We start from the raw sequence: 24,760 nt of genomic DNA, 5'->3' as shown, positions 1-24,760 counted from the left end.
AATGACAAGAATACATGAACAAATGTATCTAGAATTCAATCAACAAAATAAAATTCAACACAAACTTAGAACATAATGTGACAATTACTATGACTAAACATGACTCTAAGACAACATGGATTAAGTGATTTACACTTAGATTTTTGTGTTTTTTTTTCTAATCAATATTTTGGAACAAAATTTAGATCTAAAGGTTCAGCACAAGAATATTATGAATGAAAATTGATAGAACCTAAAATCAACACAAAAACAAGATTCAAGAGTAGATCTACAAAATTTGAATCACAGAAATGCAAGAACAAGTGTAGATCTAAGATTTAATCGGTTTATTTTTTTTTGAATCTACTCTAAACAGCACCAAACCACAAGACAATGGAGGATATACATGGAGAATAAGATGAAAAACAAGGATTTAAAGAGAATTCACCGAACAAAAAGATAGAGGAAGTAAAAGAACATCACCTAGATGAAGATGCTCTGATACCACATGATGCAAGCTCCATTGGAGCTTGTAGGCCTAGGATCTTCTTCATCAATGGATTCCTTTGCTTCTTGGAATATGAATGGCAGCGGAATGGAGAAAGGAAGAGAGAGAGGAGACGCCACTTCAAGGATAAGATGAGTCTAGAAGAAGCTCACCACCATAGGAGGCCATGGATAAGAGCTTGGAGGAAGAAGGAGATGAATGAAGGGAGAGGGAGAGAAGAGCACGAAATTTTGTGCTCTAAACGAGCTTTGAAATCTGAAGTTTAATATTCAAATGATCAAAGTTGAAAAAAATGCACACACATGACCTCTATTTATAGCCTAAGTGTCACACAAAATTAGAGGGAAATTCAAATTTCACTTGAATTTGAAATTGAATTTGTGGAGCCAAACTTTGGAGCCAAAATTTCACTAATTATGATTAGTGAATTTTAGTTATGGTTCAGCCCACTAATCCAAGATCAATTCCAAGATTCTCCACTAAGTGTGCTTAGGTGTCATGAGGCATGAAAAGCATGAAGGACATGCACAAAGTGTGACTATATGATGTGGCAATGGGGTGTAGTAAGCAAATGCTCACCTCCCCCTCTAAAATTTAATTGGATTGGGCTTCTACCAATTCAATTAAATTTATTTCCAACCACACACATCAAATATCCACTTAGTGCATGTGAAATTACAAAACTACCCCTAATACAAAAACTAGTCTAGGTGCCCAAAAATACAAGGGCTGAAAAATCCTATATTTCTAGGGTACCCTACCTACAATATGGAGCCCTAAATACAAGGACCAAATATAATGACATCCTAGTCTAATATGTACAAAGATAATTGGACCCAACCTTGGCCCATGGGCTCAGAAATCTACCCTAAGGTTCATGAGAATCCTAGGGCCTTCTTCAGCAGCTCTAGCCCAATCTTCTTGGAGCCTCTTGCTCATGGTTCTAGTGATTGGTCCCTTCCTAGGGAGGATTGCATCAATGTTATCAACCAATTCCTGGGGCATTCGTTGATCTTAGAAGAGGGACAATGTTGTGAATACGCTGAAAGAAGAAGCCAAGTCTCAGGTTTTGATGAAGTGGCCATAGGCCAACTATTGTGCTCCTCGAGACATGATTTTGCACGAAGTGTAGTAGGGAGGCGGGTACGGATCATGCGCACTAGCATGACCACTTCGACTCAGATCTGGATGATGCTTTTACTAAGCAACATCCTTCCTAGTGACCATAATTCTGATCTCCTGCTGCCTAAATGCTAGTTGTCTACGCTATCCTGACCCAAATCAATGTTCATGTAGCACAACTTATCTTGGATGCCATCTACCAATTTGTAGGTATTGCACCTCCGAGACACCCAGTGGACCTAGAGAAGTCCAACAGGCCTCTGCCAGTTCTATGGGGTACTAGTCACGCCCAAAAAGCTCATCCGACCCCCCATTAATAGGTCCTTCATTGAGAAGTATTGCATACCAAGGTAGGCATAGCAGTCGAGGCAAGACCAGCAGCAGCAGCCGGCAGCAGACGCACCACCACCGCCTCCATATCAACCACCGTCCCTAAAGTCCATCTCAACTCACATGCAGAGGATGAAGCTCTAGATGCACGCATACATGTAGCATTTGGTTGACCAGCAGGCAACAAACCATAGGGGCTAGGTGCAGTTGAATGATAGCTTCTATCAGTATACACTGCACCGGCAATGCCAGGACCCCAACCCTCACCCGTGGTCTACTCCTGAGTAGTTCAGAGCCACTGTTGCATGGCTTGGGGATAGGCCTAATTTTCAGGGGAGGGCAGCTCCCACAGAGGCTTGCGAAGATGAAGACGGAGCTGAGGAGGATGGAGATATGACAAATGTGATGGATTTTTTCCTTTGAGGAGATTGAGCCTCCTGACCAGGGCCTTCTAAATTTTGAACTTGTCTTTATCTTATTTATCACTTTTAGTACTTTGTTATGTTATTGCGTTGTGATGATTGTTTGAAACAAAAAAAAAAACTTACGCATGGTTTCGTTTCTATTTTCGCACGCTCTTTGATTTTTGATAGTGTAGTCTCGGATTACAACTTTGTCTAGGTTTCAACCTTTTTCTAAAACTAATATTCTTTTTTTAAAAAGAAACAATCACCAATATTCTTCGAATATTTTGCGGATCAAAACACAACAAAAAGGGTTTTTAAAAAAGAATATGTGTATTTTGAGGATAAAAATAATGAAGGACTTTCCCGAATACCGAAGCGGACTCAGATGTTTTGCATGGACTTGATAAAAGAACAATTGTTGAAACACTGATTTGATCTGATTGTGGAAATGAACCCCAAGCTTTAGTGACTACCATAAAATTTTATATTGAGTGTCCGCATGGATATGTTCTACAATTGGTTTTGCATGAATTTCTGATTGTCGTAAATATGATTCATGGAAGTGATCTGGGCATTCTTTCATTCTAAGCCATTGGCCACACAACTATCCCAATTTACATTATTTTCTGCCATTTGCAAGCCTTTTGAGCCAGACATTTGATTTTTACCAGAACCCTGACCTAGGATGAAAGTTTCCTACCTTACCCTAGGATAGAAGAGCAGGGGTGTTTTTCAAGGGAGATTTCTATCATCTTTTGGCTAGTCATGGATTTTTAAAGGGAGTTAAATATTCATTAAACAAAAAAAGAGAGAAGAAAACAAGAAAGGAAAAGAAGATCTATCAAAGATGGAAAAGAGCAAAAATAAAAATATAAAGGAAGAACAAGTTCTTTGGAATAAACAAACCTCTGAACCATGTGTGGAGTTGTTGTAAAGAGCGAAATGGAAGAAAAATAACGACAACATGGCCAAAAGCATGAAAGGATAGGAAGTAATCGCCCTTTTAAAGCTACTAGCCAAATCTTTATGCCTGCTCTCCTATGCACAACAAACAAACAAACAAAAAGAAAACCAAAGCAACCAAATCCTCCAAAGCCAAAATTTCCTACGAGTCCAACCTTAAAAAGACCTATTGATTCATGATGATTATGCATATTATCCATGATTTGATGGGAAATGACTTCCAAAATCAATTTATAACATTTATGTGATTGGGAATTGAGATGAAACACTTATCTGTGTGAACCTTTATACACCTTTGAGTGGTTTTCCTCTACTCATTTGAATTTAGTGTTTCTTCTAATGCTCTTTTAGAAATGAAATGCAAAATGTCTTAATCTCATTATTGGTCATGAGAAATTCTATCTTTGTGCTTTCATTCCTCATCTGTCGCATTATTTTTGAAAAAATATGTGTGTTGTTCTAATCGGTTTGGGGGTTTGTTTCTTTACCAAGTGTGTTCGCATTTTAGTGGAAGTTTTCAGAGACTTCAATGTCTTCAGCCTTTTACATTTACAAGACTTCAATGTTTTTGTCTTCTACATTTACAAGACTTTAATGTCTTCAGTCTTTTACATTTACAAGACATCAATGTCTTTAGTCTTTACATTCCAAAGACTTCAATGTCTTTAGTTTTTACATTTCAAAGACTTCAATGTCTTCTGTCTTTTATATTTACAAGACTTCAATGTCTTCAGTCTTTTACATTTACAAGACTTCAATGTCTTTTGTCTTTTACATTTACAAGACTTCAATGTCTTCAGTCTTTTACATTTACAAGACTTTAATGTCTTCAGTCTTTACATTCCAAAGACATCAATGTATTCAGTTTTTACATTTCAAAGACTTCAATGTCTTCTGTCTTTTACATTTACAAGACTTCAATGTCTTCAGTATTTACATTTCAAAGACTTCAATGCCTTCAGTCTTTTGCATTTACAGGACTTCAAATGTCTTCGGCCTTTTACATTTACAAGACTTCAATGTCTTCAGTCTTTTAGATTTACAAGACTTCAATGTCTTCATTCTTTACATTCCAAAGACTTCAATGTCTGTTGTCCTTTACATTTCAAAAACTTAAATGTCTTTTGTCTTTTACATTTGTACCGACTTGCCCTCCGACGGGGGGGGGGGGGGGGGGGGGGGGCGCAAAAATGCCTCTCGGTCGGGCATAGGGTGCGTCTTCCATTGAAGGAAAACGTGTGGAGTCGCCACCAACATTTATTTGAAGAAAATGTTAGAAAAACCCAAAAGACGATGGTCTGCGTATTTTTGAAATGAGGGTTCGGGAGTTGTTTATGCACGGGGAAGGTATTAGCACCCCACGCGCCCGTCACAAGGGATGGCAGCCTCTAATCGAGTGTGAAATCATGACTTCAATATTACTTATTTTCCCTTTTATCTTTATGCTTTTTTTTATGTTTTTCTTGCCTTTTTATGTTTTTTACTTTTTTGTGGTCGACAAGGGTGTTTCCCTCACTCCTACGTATTCCCCAATTGCGATGAGAAAATCAGACCTATGTAGTTCTTTAAGAATTGAACGTTGGTTAAGTTGTTTTTATCTTTTTTGAAAGATTGATCTTAGTTGTGAGCAAAAGTCGTTTAAGGCGTTGGACCTTGAAATGATCTTCTCAAATTTGATAGGCGAGAATCGTTAAGGCGTTGGACCTTGAATGTTCTCTTGATTTTTGAAAGGAGAGAATCGTTAAGGTGTTGGACCTTGAAACGATCTCTTAATTTTTTTGATGAAATGAAGAAGTTTATGAGTTGGTTTTTATTTGGTTTTGGCTCATTTTTTATCCTTGTAAGTTTAGTTTTTTTAATTTTAGTCCTTGTATGTTGACGTTTTTCCAATTTTGGTTCCTCAAAATTGGAAAATGTAAACTTATAGGGACTAAAAATGAACAAAATATCTTACAGAGACCAAAATTGAAAAAACACAAACTTATAGGACTAAAAATGAACAAACAATTTTACAGGGATCAAAATTAAAAAATACAAACTTATAAGAACCAAAAACATATTTAAGCCTTTTTATCATAGGGCATGTTTTTTTTAGCATAGAATGATGATACTATATTATAATTATATCATTATTAGTGGTGTTATATTAGTCCTACATTTTCTAAATTAAATCCTCTAAAATGTTACTAATATGACAAAGTCAACGGTGAAACCAAGAAATATTTTGTTAACGCTGAAGGAGCACAATGTCAATAGTTATACAACAATTAAACAAATATACAATGCAAGAAGTGCATACCATTCTTCCATAAGAGGCAGTGATACTGAAATGTAACAACGAATGAAGCTTCTTGAACAAGATCAGTATATTCATTAGCACAGATTAAAGGATGAAGATGTTGTACGTGATATTTTCTGGTGTCATCCTGATCCAGTGAAGTTATGCAATGCCTGTAATTCAGTATTTTTGATAGATAGTACCTACAAAACAAACAAGTACAGACTCCCGTTACTTGACTTTGTTGGTGTGACACCAACGGGGATGACATTCTCTGTTAGTTTTGCCTATTTGGAGGGAGAAAATTTAAATAATGTGGTCTGAGCTCTAGAACGGATTCGAGGTCTTTTTCTCATACGTGATGCCTTCCCTAGAGTTATTTTTACCAACAGAGATCTAGCATTGATGAATGTAGTGAAAATTGTATTCTTGAGTGTACCAACTTGTTGTGTAGGTTTCACATTGACAAGAATGTCAAGGCAAAGTGTAAATCCCTGGTTGGTAAAAAAAATGCATGGGATTATGTGATGGATGCCTAGGGGAGTTTGGTTGATTGTCCTTCTGAGGATCAGTTCGACGATTTTCTTAAGAAGTTTGAAATTACTTGTTCACCATGGGCAATGTTTGTTGACTATGACAACAAAACATGGATAATTCCCCACAAAGAAAAATTTGTTAAAGCCTGGAGGAATAAGATGATGCATTTAGGAAACGCAACAACAAACAGATATGAAAATTTTCATTTTTTTTATTAGGGTTTAGGACTTAATAGATAAAAATACTTGTATTTGTTCATTGTTTTTTGTGTATTTGATATGCAGAGTTGAATTAGCTCATTGGGATTTAAAAAAACTACTACAGAATAGCCTTGGAGACCTATATAGTATTTGAGAAGCCATGAACAACATGATCACACTACAACACACTAAAATTAAGGTATCTTTTGAGACAAGTACACATGTGGTTGGACATGTTTTTAAAGTTACCGTATACAAAAAACTACTTGGCATGATATCAAGGTATGCTTTAAACCAAATTGTTGCTGAGTGTGAGCGTGTGAGTTATGTTGGTATAGACAGTTCTCGTTGTGGTTGTGGAATGAGAACTATTCATGGTCTTCCTTGTGCATGTGAGCTAGCTAGATATGTTGTCGATAGCATACCTTTAGGTGTAATCCATATGTTTTGGCGGAGGCTAAGTTTTTCAGACCAAGGATTATCTAAGCCCGAGGTTAGCATAACAGAAGAGATGGAAACCATATCCAAGCGATTTCAAGAACTTGATGTTTATGGAAAAGTTACTTTAAAGAGTAAACTTTGAGAAATTGCCTACCATGATCTAAACTCTATGTGTCCTCCTCTAGAAAGGTCAACACCAAAGATGCTCAAAAGAAACTGATGACCAAACATCAAACATCAATAAAACATGATCCATTTTACTATAAGTATGTTGATTCATTACATTCTATGAAAAATAGTAATTCTTTCAGTCAAACGCAGTGCATCATCATCTGACCAAGCAATTCCAAGAAGGACTTTGCCAATTTTGGATCGATTTCATCCGTGCATTCATCATTCTATTGAAAACATTGTTGAAGATTCATGGTCTTTGGTGTGCAACCATTTGCTTAAAGAACTTGTCAAATGGTCTGATGAGTATATCAACCTCCTTGGTGGCATAGACAAATTTGAGGAATTAAAGCAGTCCCTACTTGTTGATGAATTATCCATGGTATGTAATTTCTATTATTTTTTTTAGTTTAAATAAAAGTAATCAGAATTGTAACATGCAGGTTGCCATGGATAAGTGGATGAATATAACCGACATGGGATATGTCATTGCATCAAGGTATAATGACATCCTTGTTTCTCTGTCTCTCCAACAAAGCATGACATTTTTTCTTCTTAGAAGTCAACCACCAACAGATTGTTTTGTGCATCACGTAATATGTATTGGTCATGTGTATGACAATCATTTTGTTCAGGTAAATGCATCATAATCCTATTTTTTAATTTATGAAATAAATTGTATTATAATAATTTGAAATTGTTTTTTTAAGAGACAGTTGTCCCTTACTGCCTCTAGCTTTGTTATGGTCTAGACATTGTCATCCTCAGGCAAAGTAGTAGCCAACTCCATATATTAGTAGAATACAGGAGTACAAAAATTTCTTGATGTTGAAAACAAACTATGTTGATTTAAGTAAAGAGTAAAGATTTAGCTACTTATGTAATTGTCATGTACTACAATAATATACAGTTGTTTCATTGGAAATTCATATAATTATCTATTATACTTTACTTTCAAACAATTTAGGGTTACTATAATACCTAGGGTTTAGTGTTAGGCGTGTTATTAGGGTTAAGTGTTACTTGCTTAGTTTCTATAATATAAGTTTTTTTGGTCCTCTTAATTTTTGTTGCTCTTGTTTTGGTCCTTATAATTTCTGGTTATTTTGATTTGATCCCTATAATTTTTTTTTTTAGATTTGATGGCCAAATCTATCAACAGGAAATAAAATGAAGCAAAAAAAATAAAATTCAAGGATGAAAATGAAGAAAAAAATATAAGAGGAGTGTTAGCAACATGTAACACCTCAAATTATTATACTCAAAATATATGTAAAGTTTTTTTTATGTAAATTGAAAACTCAATCTATTATATATACTTTTCCAAACCATAGATACATTTTCATATTTGCCTTAACACACCATCAATTAAAACCTCATAAGTTCATTCTTAGCAAAACTTTTGTTTCCTTATTAAAGAGACTTCTATTAACAAAATATCATTCATTGAGAAACAATTTCATTTACCAAATACTTTATTTCTAAAGAATCATTAAAAGATAGTAACTCTAAAAGAACCTTTTCAAATACTCCTTTAACAAAGATATTCTAAAATACATGAATTTTAAAACCTTTAGAATTAGAGTAAATCTCACTTGAACATTTTAAATTACATCATTAAACAATTTTATTTCAAAAACAAATATAGTTTTATATCTCTAAAATCAAATTACACAATATATTTGGGTCACATACAAGAGATTGACATGCCTTAAAATGAAAGCCTAGTCTACCCTTTTTCATATACAAAAAAAGACTAGGGCTCAAAACAATGACCAACGAAACATAACCCTCAAATACCCACTGTGGCTCATTAGGTATCCTCGAAAGGTTTTTCCATGTACAAGTCCTTCTACACTAGTAGTACTTGACATAGTCAATCCATTTCCTCCCTTATAATTGAACTATATCATCAAGTACATTTGAAAAATGTTAGGTGTATGAGTGAGTCTCTATTCTCCCTCATGAACTAGCAAACAAATATAACCCAAAGGTCCAAGAATTGACTCCCAAAATATCCAAACAATCTTACACAGGTTCATACATAACCTACAAAACCATCATGTGAGGTTTACCAACAAAAAAATCCCTCACGGTAGCCTTGTTTGCATGTCTATCACACATTTTATTTTTCTTGGGCTTAGCCTGCCATTAAGCTTCTCTCACTTTAATGGTCTTATATAATCTTTCATAAATGACATTTGGAGTTCACATTCTTCCTCATACAAGCAATGCTCTTTTCTCAACCATGGATTATGGCTCCGTTCTAGTCAAGAATGTCAAGTAAGGCCTATGAGTCACTCGCATTAATCGAATCCATTGTCTTTAGCCGAGTTATCACCGATCTTTATTCCCCTAGGTTCCTTTTAACTATTCAGATTATCCCCTAGCGTACCCACTATGAGTCATCTATCCTTTCTTAATATTCGCTCACACTTTCTTGTAGTGTAGAGATTCATTGTCCTTGGATTGTTGGTTACGTGGTACATGTGAATGAGCGTTGGAAGACTATGTCATAACTGAGTCTGATGCAATCCTACCCCGCAAGGGCATTGGATAGAAGACTCCAAGAAGATTAGGCCTGAGATGCAAGAGAAGGCCCTAGGGTTCTCATGAGCCTTAGGGTGGATTTCGGGTCTGGCTAAGTGTGAGCCCACTTATCTTTGTACATATTAGATTAAGGTTTCATTATTTTTGGGTTTTGTATTTAGAACTCCATAATGTAGGTAGGGTACCATTGAAATGTAGGATTTTTCAGCCCTTGTATTTTAGGGCATCTAGACTAGTTTTTGTATTAGGGGTAGTTTTATAATTTCACATGCATTGAGTGAATATTTGATGTGTGTGTTGGTAAATAAATTTAATTGAATTGGGAGAAGCCCAGTCCAATTAAATTTTAGAGGGGGAGGTGAGCATTTGCTTGCTACACCCTATTGCCACATCATATAGTCACACTTTGTGCATGTCCTTCATGCTTTACATGCCTCATGACACCTAAGCACACTTAGTGGAGAATCTTGGACTTGATCTTGGGTTAGTGGGCTGAACCATAGCTAAAATTCACTAATCATAATTAGTGAAATTTTGGCTCCAAAATTTGGCTCCACAAATTAAATTTCAAATTCAAGTAAAATTTGAATAGAAATTCAAATTTCCCTTCAATTTTGTGTAACATTTAGGCTATAAATAGAGGCCATGGGTGTGCATTTTTTCAACTTTGATCATTTGAGAATTAAACTTCAAAGTTCAGACTTCTTTAGAGGCACTAAATTTCGTGCTCTTCTCTTCCTCTCCCTTCATTCATCTTCTTCTACCTTTAAGCTCTTATCCATGGCTTCCTATGGTGGTGAGCTTCTTCTAGACTCATCTTCTACTTGAAGTGGTGTCTCCATTCATCTTTCTCCTTCTCCATTTTGCTGCAATCAGACCTCAAGAAGCAAAGGAATCCATTGATGAAGAAGATCCAAGGCCTACAAGCTCCACATGGAGCTACATCATCCTAGCTGTTGCTTCCTCCTCTGAGTGTGTGCAAAATGCTGTCTGTGTAAAAGTGTAATAAATTTCATTCTTCTTACCCTAATTCTAACAATTTAGGCTTTAAATAGGCTCTGAAATCGCGCCGTCGTGCTTAGCGCCACTATCGCGCTTAGAGCGAGTAAGTGGATTTGGGCTTGGCACCAATGCTGCGCTGAGCCTGGCAAGAGACAGATGACTCGCTTAGCGACTGATCTCGCACTTAGTGCGCTGCTTCAATTCAGGTGCTCTTCCAGATTCCTTCTTCACGCTAAGGGCACTGAAGCCGCGCTTAGCGATGGATATGAACTAAGCCTACTAAGTTCGCTTAGCGCAATAGCCACTTTGGCACTTCAAGAAATTAGCTCCTTTTTACCTGAAATTGTACAGATGTTAACATTAATTCCAATAAAAGAGACCTTAATGACAGAGATCAAAATACAACAAAGTTTATTTAAAATTCCTACAAAAGAACTATAAATTGAGGAAAACTACACATATTTTGAAAAAGTTTTCTATACAAAAGTTAGTCGTATAAGACGACTAACAAACTCTCCCAAATTTACAATTTTGCTTGTCCTCAAGCAAAGAAAGAACAACTCACTTGTCCTTAAGTGACAAAACTATAGTGGTCATTCAAAATTTGTGTTTGTCTCAAGAGAATTCAATCACATGAAATGAATGTTATAAAATGCTTCAATCAACAGCCCTTCACAAAACATGCAGCTTTTCAAAGATAGGAACGTTTTTATTAGGAATCACAACTGAAATAAGCTAGTAAGAATGGCAGATATCAAGGAAGGATCATTACCCAAAGCCTCACGGTCACTGTTTCACTCATGCACAAGTGTTTAGGCTTATTTAATCATCAAAAACTAACACGGATCTCAACCTTTGCAATTCATCTCATGCCATACAGTTATAAACACACAAATTGAATCAGAAGGACTTTTCTTAGGCTTGTAATGAGGCTTGGCTGCAAATAATTCATGGTTTTTCTAGGTTGCAAAAGCTTAGATTCTAGGAGAGCATTAATCCATAGATAAACCTTTTTCTTTTTATTCCCAACCCTATTACTTGTCCCCTTTTTACACTCAGCTTTCTTTTTAATCAATAGCAGCACACAGACACTTTTTATTTTATACTTACAGTTTTTTTTTTATACATTTGACTATGTGTGCTGCTCTGCTCTTACCATTCCATTCCTTTTTACCCAGTAGCTCCCCCAAATTAGGGGCAAACTTGCTTTGAGATGTGACTCCCCCAAATTTGGGGCAAATTTTGCCTTGAACCAAGTCTTTCTATGAATGATGCTCTCCTACAACCTAAGACAAGGTAGCAGGAGATAACTATGCAGGCTCAAGGTTCAATCAATCAAACATTCATTCAACTCAAACTGGGGGCAAGGGATAAATCATTCATGCACATGGTTAGCTTTTTGGCTAAGTGGTTATTTACAATCAAACATGGCCTTCATCATCCTCAAATTCATGCGTTCATTCCATAATTCAGAGATTCATACAAAAGTCATTACCCAATGTTAGTCGTTTCTCTCAAGGTAAAGATCACACTCTCACCGGGTTACGGTTAACGCATTCCTTCACTATCAATCTAACAAATCGATTAGCATTTTCAGTCATAATCCTAATTACATGTTCTTTCTCTTCTAATGACTGCATGCTTGTTCAAGACAAGATCTACGCATTCCACTTCATTCAATTCATACAATTGCTTCATTCAATTCAATCAAAAACACTGTAGTTCACATCAAAATCAACCACTGAATATCATTCAAGTCACTGTTCAATCATGCTTGCTAACAAAAAGCTACAAACAACTACTGAAATTTTAAATTTGACTGAAATTTAAAGAAAACTAAAACATAATCATAAACTAAACTAAATGTAATAAAATAAACTGTTCAAAGTGCAGAAAATCCTGAGAATGATCCTGTGCAAGCTCATTAAGATCCAACACCGGTGCAACTGGTGGATCCTAAACAATGGATTGATCAGGCACCGATGCTAGTGCAGATGGTTGTGGATCATCAAGAACTAGAGTTAGAGATGACTGAGGAACAGGCTCTGGTGATGCTACCTCCTCCTGAGCACTAGCTGGATTAGTCTCATAAACAAATGGCTCAGGAGGGATGGGCTCGTCCTCCTCTGGCACAGGCTCTTGGGCTGCGGAGGCCTCACCCCCTCCTGAAGGAGAAGGCTAGACTCCTGGCCATGCCATCTGGCTAATGAACTCGTCCATGCTCAAGCTCTGTAGGTGCTTCATGATGATGATCTGGCCTTTATGAAGGCTCTGCAACATGACAAGTAAAGTATCAGAGCTGACTGTGGAAGGTCCTGAAGAAACTGGGGCTGAAGCTAGTGCTGGTAAAGATGAAGCTGGAGCAGATGGAGCTACAGAAGAAGTAGAAGGAGCTGAAGTAGGGGGAATATCAGAAGATGAAGCCTGAGATCTCTTGCCCTTAGCCTTATTAGGCCCTCGAAAAGTGACCGTGGGGTCATTGAGGTTCCAATAATTTTTCTTCACATAAGCCAAATTAATGGCTGGAATGAGACTCTCAAAAGTCAATGAATCAGAAGTGACTCCCCAGGCTTTGCATAAAGCAATGATGAGGGCAGGGAAACTCAACCTCGAGGAGTCATGCTGAGCTATCATAGAAATCTGAGCTGAGATAATGTAGCCTAGATTCATATCCATCTTCTAGATAATGTCATAGATCAACCTGGCCCTGTCTAGTGTGATGTCTGATGTATGAGAGGTAGGTGCCAAGTTAGAGAATGAAAGAACGCTCCAGGTTTGAGCGAGAGTGTTCAAATTCTTCCTCAGGATCTTCATGGGCAACCTGCCTGAATTTATCTCAAATCCCCTCCCAGGGATGCATAATCGGGCTACCAGTTCCTATGGATCTGGCCTCAAACGACAGAATCTGGAGTAAGCTGGGAGGTCTTCCCTCTCCTCGATGATCACTGGTGTCTTCAGGAAGGTGTTGAGGGCGTCTTCATCAAACTTAATTAAGTGGCCTCTCACCCTCACTTGCTTAGGTGATTTTTCCTCAGGATCATAAAGGTTAGCATAGAACTCCTTAACAATGGCAACATCCATGCTCCCATCCATGAAATTGGTCAGCTCCTTGTGCCAATTACTTCTCTCGAGCTCATACTTGAATTAATCAAATTCTGTATGGTAAATCATGACATTTCTCTCAGGCAGGATCTTCCTGCCAATCACTATATCAGAGTAGTGATCCAAGGCCTCCTGAGATGTGAATCTAGAGTGGTCATTGCGGGCCTGGGATGCTGAGGTAGTGATCATAAAACAGGATTAAACAGGAGTTAGTCACAATTGAAAAATAGAAAAATAATACTGAAAACAAGACTGGGCACTTAGCGCAGAAGGCTGAACTTAGCGCGCCTTATGAAAATTTGTTCGTGGGCTAAGCGTAGTAGGCGCGCTTAGCCTAAATCCAAAAATTTTCAAACAGAGGGAGATTTGAGCATAGCACGATAAGGCGCCCTTAGCTCAACCTCTCAAAAAGATAACATGGGCTAAGCCTAATTCAACAAAATAGAAAACAAAGACGAAATTATGCTTAGCCTAACAACCAGGCTTAGCGCTTAACTAAAATAAAAAAATCCTAAGTGTTTGAAACACTACTGTCGCTTAGCGCACAGATGCGTTTAGCGAGCTCAACATTGAAATTCAACAAAAAGGATGAACGTGCTTAGCGCAACAGGGTCGGGCTTAGCGCGATCATTTGGAAATCAAAATATTCATCAGATGCGATGAACCGGCTAAGCACAGCAGGCGCACTTAGCATGTTCATCGTGATTTCCAGAAATACACAGGGGTTTTCACCCCTTTTTTCAGCAAAAGCCCCTAATGGGCCATAAAACCTAATCTAAGCAACTACATTGTCTACAGTAAAACCCTAAACCTAAGAACACTAACCCTAAACAGATTACAACCTAAAAAAAATTAAATCTTCTATCCTAAAGTTTGCAACTTTAAAGGTAAATGAGAATAAAGCAAAAAATGCTTACTTGGATTGATGTATGAAATGCACGAAGAAGCAGAAAATGCAAAGGAAATGCAAGGACTTGATGCACAGCAGAAGATGGGCACAATGCACAAAAGTGTGGGGACGAAATGCTCTTTAGTGTAAATGGTAACTGCATATGGAAATTCTATTTCATTTTAGCAGTTTCGTGTTATGCACTTAGCGCACAACCGCGCTTAGCTTGACAACATCATGTTTGGGTTTTAAGGCCTAAGCGCTTAGCCCATCTTCCTGCTAAGCCCAATGCCAAAATTTTCAAATTCCAGAGAGATATTCAAGCTTAGCACGAAGACACGCGCTTTGTGCTGTCTGCAACTCTGGTTGGTCCTGCAATTTGCGTTTAGCCACCATAGGTGGGGCTTAACACATAAACATGCTCCTCCATGTAGTGATGGCTTGCCCTTAGGGCGTTGCTGGCACTTAGTGCTATTTCAAAGAATTTTAAAACAGAGAGGGAATTGCGCTTAGCGCATCACCTCGCTAAGCCCAATGCGAGAAATTAAAATCCAGAGAGGTATTTGGGCTTAGCGCAGCAATGCGCGCTTAGCGCTATCCACAGATTTTCAAAGCCGAAAAGGATTGGCGCTTAGCGCATCACCTCGCTAAGCCCAATTCGAGAAATTCAGATTTCAGAGAGATAATAGGGCTTAGCGCTACCATCCAGCCACTAGTCAGGGGTCTAAGCACTTAGCGCGAGCAAGGGCCCGCTTAGCGCATGAAGACTAGGCGCTTAGCGCGAGAGGGGCGCTTAGCGAGTGAATAACTGAAAATTTTTATAAATTCTTTTCTGTTCACCTCTTCACCAAAGTTCATGAACCCCTTTTTTTCAATACTAACCAAGCTTAATAATCACACACAATTACAAGCAATTATCTACACTAAATGCAAGAAAAGGAAATTAAAAAAAGTTGGGTTACCTCCCAGTAAGTTCCCGTTTAACGTCATTAGCTTGACATATAATTTTGTTATCCTAGATCAATCTTGGTTCTCTCCTTCAGAACCTTCTCATCCAACTCCTTCACCTATAAGAATACATCCTGGTCCAACAATTCTTTTCCTTCATTAAATAGATCAAAGCTGATTTATTGGTTTTCGAGACTCATTTCCAACTTTTTCTTCCCTTGTCCACCACACAACTTGCAGTGGACATAAATGGACGTCCCAAACTGACAGGAATATCCGCATCTTCGTCAATGTCAATTACAACAAAATCAGCAGGAAAGATGAGATGCTTGACCCGGACCAGCACATCTTCAATCACTCCATAGGGTTTGGTGACGAAGCGATCAGCTAACTGTAAGGTCATCCGAGTAGGCATTATTTCTAGTTCTCCAAGTCTCCGGCACATGGAGAGCGGCATCAAATTAATACTGGCTCCTAAATCAATAAGAGCCTTACCTACTGAAACTTCACCTATAGAACAAGGTATAGTGACACTGCCTGGATCCTTATGCTTTGGAAGAAGGATACGTTGAATAACAACATTGCAGTTTCCCTCCATAACTATGGTGTCACTATGGATATACTTGTTCTTCTTAGTTAGCATGCCTTTCAGGAATTTAGCATAGAGTGGCATCTGTTGGAGAGCCTCTCCAAAAGGCATTGTGATCTCTAGCTTCTTGAAAATATCCAGAAATCTTGCTAGCTATCTCTCTTTATCTTTCTTGGAAGGTATCAAAGGATATGGTACTTCCTTGCCTTCAGCTGGAGTGGTTTCTCTCTTCTTCTCCCTTGAAATCTCACTCTTGCTTTTCTTTCTCTCTTCTACCTTCTCTTTTTCTTTTCCTGTTTTCTCATTTTTTTTCATTTTCTTTTTCTTCCTCTTTTTCTTTTTCTTTATTTTTCTCCTCATTTATTTCTTGTTCACTCACTTTTAATGTTGTCTCCTTCTTCTTCTCATCTTCTACCTCCAACTCTTCTTCAGATTCACTCAAAGACTCTACCACAGGGTCAAGTGCTGAGTTAGACACCAACTGTTGTTTCTCTGCACCTATTCCATTCTCACTCGCATTTATGGTCACCAATCTACTTATAGTCATGACAACTTTACATTCCTCCTTTGGATTTTTCTCAGTATTAGCTCCAAAGCTGCTAGACGGACGGTCTGCCAATTGCTTAGCCAGCTGTCCCACTTGGACTTCCAGATTTTTGATAGCAGACTCTGTGCTCTTTTGATTTGACATAGATATTTGCATGAATTGAGCAAGAGTCTCTTCCAACTTTGTTGTTCGATCATAGAGACTAGGCCCTTGTTTTTGTGGCCTGTTAGATGGACCACCTTGGTCTTTGTTGAACTGGTTTCCTGGGTGATTTCTCCACTGTCCCTGTTGTGAATTATATGGTTGGCCATGCTGAAATCCAAAATATCCACCTGCATTGAAATTTTGTCTTTGCTGGTTCCCCATGTAGTTGACTTCATGTGGTTTTCTTCTTGGGGAATACAGCAGTCGGACTCATGTGCTCCACCACATATGACACAACCTGCAACCTGCAAAACAACAGAGGGTGAAGGTTGTACAAAATTTAATTGAGTTGGCAATTTACTTAGTGTTTCTGTCAATGCTTCCAATTGCTTGGACAATAACTTGTTTTGTGCCAACAATGCATCTTGTGATGAAAACTCTAGCAGGCTTTTCTTGGTAGGAATATGGGCTCTATCACGCAGAATTACATGGTCACTAGCAGCCATGTTCTCTATTAATTCCATAGCTTCTTCTGGGGTCTTCAATTTGATCTTTCCCCCTACAGAAGCATCAAGAAGCTGCTTGGACTATGGTCTCAACCCGTCAATAAAAATGTTGAGCTATATCGATTCTGAAAATCCATGAGTGGGTGTCTTTCTCAGTAAGCCTCCAAATCTTTCTAATGCCTTACTCAAAGATTCGTCTGGAAATTGATGGAAGGATGAAATGGCAGCTTTCCCTTCAGCTATCTTAGACTCTGGGAAGTACTTCTTCAAGAATTTCTCAACTACTTCATCCCAAGTCTTAAGACTATTTCCTTTGAACAAATGAAGCAACTTTTAGCCTCTCTAGACAAAGAGAACGAGAACAAACTTAATCTAACTATGTCCTCAGGCACATCAGCCAATCTAACAGTGTTGCAAATTTCAATATAAGTGGCTAGATGTGTGTATGAGTCCTCGTTGGGCAGACCATGAAACAAATTATTCTGTATCAACTAGATTAATAAGTGTGGATAGGTGATATTTTGTGCTTGAACTTCTGGCCGCGCAATACTAATAAAGAATTACGACACACTTGAGCTTGAGTAGTCTTCCAAAGTAACTCTTCTTGGCTCCTCAACCATGATATTTGCTTCAGCTAAAATTGTATGAGATTGCCCTTGAGTTGGAAAACTAGAAGATGCCTTAGAAGATAGAGGTTCTTGTGGAATTGCTGTTGCCTCAATGTCCTGCAAAAAAAATTGTTTCTTTCTGCTTTTCTTTTCCTGCAAGTTGCATTAATTTCCAAGTCTATGGGAATTAAAGCACTTGCAACAGATCTTCTTTGCATACAAAACAAGCAGAACAAAAATTATCCAATTCCAAAGAACAAAAAATCCACAGTATCTACTATTAACAGAAATAATCAAAGAATCAAAGAAAGAAAAAAAAAATGAATCAATGCCTTAAAATTGAACTAAGCTCTTCTAATGAACTAAGTTCCCCAGCAACAGTGCCAAAAATACTTTGTTGACCCTTTTCCACAGTTTCTTTTTCCAAAATTTGTAATTACTCTTTTTACGTGGAAGTGGTTTACTGGAAAGTGCACTGGGTCGTCAAGTATTTAATTAAAATGGAATGATCCGAGTATCAAACCCGGGGAACTTGTTTATTTGGCAAAGCTTTGTTCAATAATCAGGCATTTTGTTGACATAAAATAATAATTGTGAATTGAAGTAAAAGCATGATATATCCTAATTAGAAAAATAGTAAACACAAGCAATTAAAAGTGAAAACAGTGGTTTAAAAGTGTTGGGTCTTTATAATAAACGAGTTGATGCATATAAAGATATTTCTCTAATTAAAAATGTTCTTGTGTTCTATGCTAAAGACTAAAGTACTAAACCTCGATCCCTCGTAAGTTTAGACTAATTTAAACCAAGCTTTGTCCTTAGATCCCTCTTGTTGGACTAGGCTTAATTTAAATAGCATTATAATCACAACATAATTAAAAACTAAAATACCTCTATCCCTAGCAATGCAGTTATCTAGCCCTGCTCTATCAAGTTCTAAGTAAACAGTACCCTTCCCAGTGCTAAAGTTCCTAACAGTACACACCAATGGGTGATCAGACCAAAAGCATGCAACAATGAAGCATCGATAGAAGCAACGAACACATAAAACACACTTAATTAGATATGAAAAGTGTTTACATCAACTATTCATTAGAAATCCCTAACTAGGGTTTTATCAAGCCATAACAAGGAGACCTAAATTACAAATTATACAGAAAATGAAGAGCAATTGTTGCTTACATAGGAAGGGGGGTCCCTCCTCCTCTTCTTAGCACCTCACAATCACTCAAACACTCTCAAATCACTCTCAAATGGCTCCTTGCTGTTGCTTCCTCCTCTGAGTGTGTGCAAAATGCTGCCTATGTAAAAGCGTAATAAATTTCATTCTTCTTACCCTAATTCTGACAGTTTAGGCTTTAAATAGGCTCTGAAATCATGTCATCGCTCTTGGCGCGAGTAAGTGGATTTGGGCTTGGCGCCAATGCTACGCTGAGCCTGGCAAGAGAGGGACAACTCGCTTAGCAAGCTGATCTCGCACTGCTTCGATTCAGGTGCTCTTCCAAATTCCTTCTTCACGCTTAGCGCGTTGAAGCCGCGATTAGCAATGGAAACGCACTAAGCCCATTGAGTTTGCTTAGCGCGACAGCCACTTTGGCACTTCAAGAAATTAAGGAAAACTATGAATGTGTGAAATTGTATAGATTTTAACATTAATTCTAATAAAAGAGACCCTAATGACAGAGATCAAAACACATCAAAGTTTATTTACAATTCCTACAAAAGAACTATAAATTGAGGAAAACTATACATATTTTGCAAAATTGTTCTATACAAAAGTTAGTCGTATAAGACGACTAACAAATAGGATTACAATTTTATCACCACATATCATGACAATGAAACAATCTAAAACACAAACTATGAGCATAATTTCATATCCACAACATATTCACAACACCTTGCACTTCAAGTTACCACACTTAGTGTTACATTACACACACATTCATATCAATTTCTCCTATACATTTTCCATTCATCAAGGTATTTTTCAAAAGCACATCCTCCAAAACATCAAATAAATGATGATTAAACAATAATGATCATATCTGTAGGATAGAATCTCAACATTCATTAACAAAAGTAAAATTCTATTACAAGAGTAATCATACAAATAAGAGAACTAACATGTTGATTATCGGATTTTCTAACATGAGAATTCTAAAAATATCAAATTAGCTCCGAAAGTAATGAAACTTAGTAGGACCATTTCACACATGCTAAAATCCAACATAAAAATTCCTCATTGCATTTACCATACAAATAATATTTATTTATATTTAATTCTCAAATTTGTGCATATGCAAAAAATCACAATTATTCATTTTTCTAAAATATTGTTTCTTATCCATTTCTTACAAATCCTAAAATTCATTATCATCAACATGTTATTCATAACATGTATATTCCAAGGGGTCCAAATAACATCAAAAATATTCTTATCATAATTATTTTCTTTGGCTGTCAGGACATGCAAAAATTAACTTTTATATAGGGAAAAATAGTAAACCAATTTCATAAAATTCTAGAAAAATCACACAAGCTTCTAAAGGCACATAGATGCACATAAAAATACAAAACCACAATGTTTTCACCAGGTTGGGAGTAATTTTTTAAAATCAGGATTGACCCGACCGGTTTGACCGTGACTTGGTGGGTTGGATTTGCTGTCAAGTCAGTCATGCAATTGGTCTGGGATGACCAAGTGCAATCCAACCAATTTTGCAATTAAATCGACAACCCATTGATTCAAGTTGGATCATGTCCCAAGAGAGAAAATGACAAATTGGCTAATGTGGCGGGCTTGTTGGACAAGTGGCCTCAATACCTTAAGAGGGGGTGAATTAAGTTTTAAAAATTTCCTACTAAATTTTTTTTGTTCCCTTTTAAATGATATATGATAGACTTAGAATGCAGGAAAAGAAGAAGTAATCAATTTAATAATGTTCTTTTAAATGCACAAGACAAAGTAAACTGCAATAAAATAACCTAGATAAGGGAATAGAGAAATGCAAACTCGATTTATACTGGTTTGGCCACTTCCCTGCCTGCGTCTAGTCCTCAAGTAACCCACTTGAGATTTTCACTATCTTCGTAAAACTCTTTTACAACTTCTGAACCACCTAGGGATCCCTCTCCCTTGTGTTCAGGATTCTTACAATTCAAGAGACAAACAGTCTCTTGATCACAACAAATCTTTTCAGAAAGCACAAATGTTTTTCTCTCTTATAGAGAAGATGATACAAGTTGAAGATCTAAGAAGAATACTCAATTAATTTGCAAGTGTTTGGCCAATGATTTGTTTCTGAGAGAATAAGACAATAAGGTTTTGAAAAACTCAGAAGATTTTCGTATACAAGTAACATATTTGTAGACCCTTGGTGGCTTTTCAAAAACTTTTGAAGAGATGTGACTTTTAAGAATATTTTTAAAAAATTCTCTCACTGGTAATCAATTGTAGCCTCTTGGTAATTGTCAGACCCTAATTTCGTCCGGGGACTATCATTCACCAATGTTTTGATTCTCGCTAGCCGAATTGCACTGTTCGACACTGGTTACCGTACAAAATGAGAGATCGTTCAACGTTTTGATCAGGAATGCGAAAGATACGAAAAAGGAGGGGCAAAAAGGTCTTTTTACTAAGTTTTCTGGACCTTGGCTCGCTTGGGCCTTTAGAAGACTTCAGTCTGAAGGAACCAACTCGCCTGGGCGAGCCAATTACTTCATGTGTAAGTCTTGGCTCGCCTGGGCGAGCTGCCATGGTCCCAAATTCCATTTTTTGCTATAAATAGGCATGAAGGGGAGCTGAGGAAGGGGTTGAAGCATTCAGTAGTGAAGGAAATTGAGAGAATTAGGAGAGAAGAAGAAGGAAGAAGAAACAAAGCCGAGGCGCTACAATCTTAACCGATCACTAAGTGTTGTAAAGTTATCTTTAAAAAAGATTGGAGGTTAATAAACAAAACCAAGATAAATCCAACTCATAACTAATTTCTTTTTATCAAATATCACTTGAGATCATTTCAAGGTCCAACGCCTTAACGACTCTCTCCTCTTTTCAAAAATCAAAAAATCATTCCAAGGTCCAATGTCTTAACGATTATCTCCGCCTTTCAAAAATTTAAAACGTCGTTCCAAGGTCTAACGCCCTAAACGACTTTTTGTTCGCAATTAAAATGAATCTTTCAAAAACATAAAAAACCAATTTAACACATAAACGTTCAGACTAAAAGAACTACGTAGGTCTGAATTTTTCATCGCACTTGAGGATATGTAGGAGCATGGGAAACATCCTTGTCGACCCCCAAAAAAATAAAAATATAAAAAGGGAAAAGAAAATAATATTGAAGTCACATTTTTGCACACTCGATTAAAGGCTGTCATCCCTTGTGACGGGCGTGTGAGGTTCTAATATCTTCGCCATGCATAAACAACTCCCAAACCCTTATTTTCAAAATTCGCAGACCTCTTTTTGGTTTTTCTAATGTTTTCCTCGAATAAACGTTGGTGGCGACTCCGCTCGTTTTCTCCCTTGGAGACAGACACTTTCGCTTATCGATTTTGCCTTCACACTCCCGTCGTAGGGTAGGTTGCAACAGATGGCGACTCCATTGGGGACGTTAGAGAGTTAAGCCATTCTATCAGTGTGTAATGTTTTATCGTGACTTCTTCTTTATTTATGTTTCCTTTTCCCTTTTATCTTTTGTTTTGTCCGTGTTTGTATATAACCTTTGCTATGTTGTTGTGTTTGGTGTGTGTCTGTCTATCTATTACATTCATAGTTAGAATTTTTTTTCTATGCATACATGGAACCTACACCTTGCACACACGTTAAGATATTAGGCCCTATACCCGGGTCTATGTGAGCCATAAGGAGTGGAGACCGATCTGTGGTCATGCTAGGTCTCCGACTCGCTTGATAACAGTGAAGCCTCATCTAGAGTTTTCCTCTTTTGGTGATGCATTGTCGTTGATAGTCCCTATCGCTACAATGTATTATCTAAGAGGATGATATCTCTAGAGACCGATAAGGTTAAATGAAAGTACCCTTGGGAGTTATATCACTAGAAGTGGACTTTTGGATCCTTTCCATTAGGTTCCTAAATTAGGGGGCACATAGCAAACTCACTCTGGCTATTCCTTGATCGCATCATGCATCTCTTCATGGCATAGTAATGGACATATCATTCCTGCATTTTTCATTTATCATATTCATGCATTGCAATTGCATAAGTCATTGCATTATCATACATCTTCATTTAGCATGCTTTTGTTCTGCCAAATACATTCATTCTATTTTCATCGTTCGCATGTTATGTTCACTCATGCATGATCCTTATGTTTTCCTCTGCAAAAAGAAAAAAAGAAGAACAAAAAGAAAGTCATAATGAAGAATGAAAGTTTACACCACATTCTTAGTTACATGTGTTGGGTACCATGATGATAGTTATAAACAAACCATGTTGGGATTATACACTCATTTCTCTTAAAAAAATGATTGAAAATCATGTGAACATGGTACCTAATGCATGGTTAACTAGGAAAGGATGGTTCTTCATGCGTCTCATGTCGATCTCATAATTTACAAAATTGAACTAAATAATTTACAAAATTAGCAACTGTTGATGCCCTTGTTTTATTTTCAGTTGCACCTTGACTCTGACAAGATGTAATGAACAATGTTGTTTTAATGAAAATTTGAATTGATTCGACCCTATGTTCTGATGAATGTCCTGTGTAAAATTTGTAGTACTTTGATAATGTATCATTCACATACATCCAGGCTTTTTTTTTTCTTTTCACATTGGTTGCATTGCTCATTGCATTCTTTCCTTGAAAGCCAAACTGTAATCATTGTGATCAAAAGGAAAGAATGCACTTTACGGCGCCCTTACCAAATGCTTGCCAGAGCTAGAGTAATGAGTGAAATAGAGGAGGTGCAAGAGCAGATGAAGGTCGACATGAAGGCCATGAAAGAGAAAATGACTACAATGATGGAAGCCATGATAAGTATGAGAAAAATGATGGAGGTCAACACAACTACAGTTGTTGCCACAAGTACCGCCACAGAAGTGGACCTGACTCACCCACCTGGCTTCAATCAAGTAAATCATCCAGCCTCGAATATGGTAGGTTAGGGAGGCAAAGCATTGGGAAGTGCGAGCGGCCCCCATTTTGTGCAGGTTCAGAATAAGCATTCCTTCCCACCATATGGCTTGCCTCCCAACTATACACCACCCAATGTTGCACACACTCCCGATGAGAATGTCAACAACTCCCCACCCATACCCATTGAGAGCCAATAATCCCAATCTAATCGTACACATGTCTCTCAACCGGTGGGGGAGACACATGAAGCACCCCAAGACCACACTCTAGCCGACTTTGAGCCTCACCTCGGATGTGCTACAGAGGGGCAAGCATTTGGTGGCATACCCCTGCCAAACACTTTGGGGGGACCTTAGTATCGCCCACGACCACAACCCTTGCATTTTGCGTTGGAAAGGCTGAGGGTTATTGAATGAGGCAGAGGTTATGCCTTTGCTCACATGGCAGAACTGTGCCTAGTGCCTGATGTCGTTATCCCTCCAAAGTTTAGGGTCTGGTAATCAATTACCAGACCCTAAAGTAAGAGTTTCAAGTCTAATAATCATGAAAATCAATTCATTATCAGCAACCAATATACACAATTATTATAAACAATCATCATAAACAAGAATGATAAATAACTATCAAACATAATCCTTTCACTCAATCAAAGTAAACAATCATCATAATCAAGCATGATAAATAACTATAAAAAAAATCAGTACAAACAATCAAAGTGGCTAGGAATCTAAGTTATTTAGGTCTATGAGTTCTAATTCTCTTCTAATAGCAAAGAAATTTTCTTTAGGGAGAGGTTTGGTAAAAATATCCGCCAGTTGATTCTTTGTGTCAACA

General features: G+C 37.4%; 1 protein-coding gene across 1 annotated transcript; it reads right to left on the bottom strand.

Moving 5' to 3' along the window:
* Positions 1-13,365: 13,365 nt before the first annotated feature.
* Positions 13,366-16,929, bottom strand: LOC114383960. The gene is made up of 3 exons (XM_028343656.1): positions 16,396-16,929; positions 15,696-16,142; positions 13,366-13,626 (listed from the first exon to the last, which is right to left on the bottom strand). Exons 1-3 carry the CDS (start codon positions 16,927-16,929, stop codon positions 13,366-13,368), a joined length of 1,242 nt encoding a protein of 413 aa, XP_028199457.1.
* Positions 16,930-24,760: the final 7,831 nt, after the last annotated feature.

This window comes from Glycine soja, chromosome 14, assembly GCF_004193775.1.
Source record: "Glycine soja cultivar W05 chromosome 14, ASM419377v2, whole genome shotgun sequence".
Taxonomy (NCBI): Eukaryota; Viridiplantae; Streptophyta; class Magnoliopsida; order Fabales; family Fabaceae; genus Glycine; species Glycine soja.
Note: the sequence above shows the minus strand (reverse complement) of the source record. Positions and strands in the feature narration are given on the sequence as shown.

Excerpts from the sequence above, each read along its gene's own strand:
- LOC114383960 (XM_028343656.1), bottom strand. The coding sequence starts at position 16,929 with ATGGGGAACCAGCAAAGACAAAATTTCAATGCAGGTGGATATTTTGGA. Across the intron at positions 16,143-16,395 it reads AGAAGGAGACAACATTAAAA|AAGCTAGAGATCACAATGCC; the intron begins GTGAGTGAACAA and ends GATATTTTCAAG. Across the intron at positions 13,627-15,695 it reads ACGAAGATGCGGATATTCCT|TATGAGCTCGAGAGAAGTAA; the intron begins GTCAGTTTGGGA and ends GATTAATTCAAG.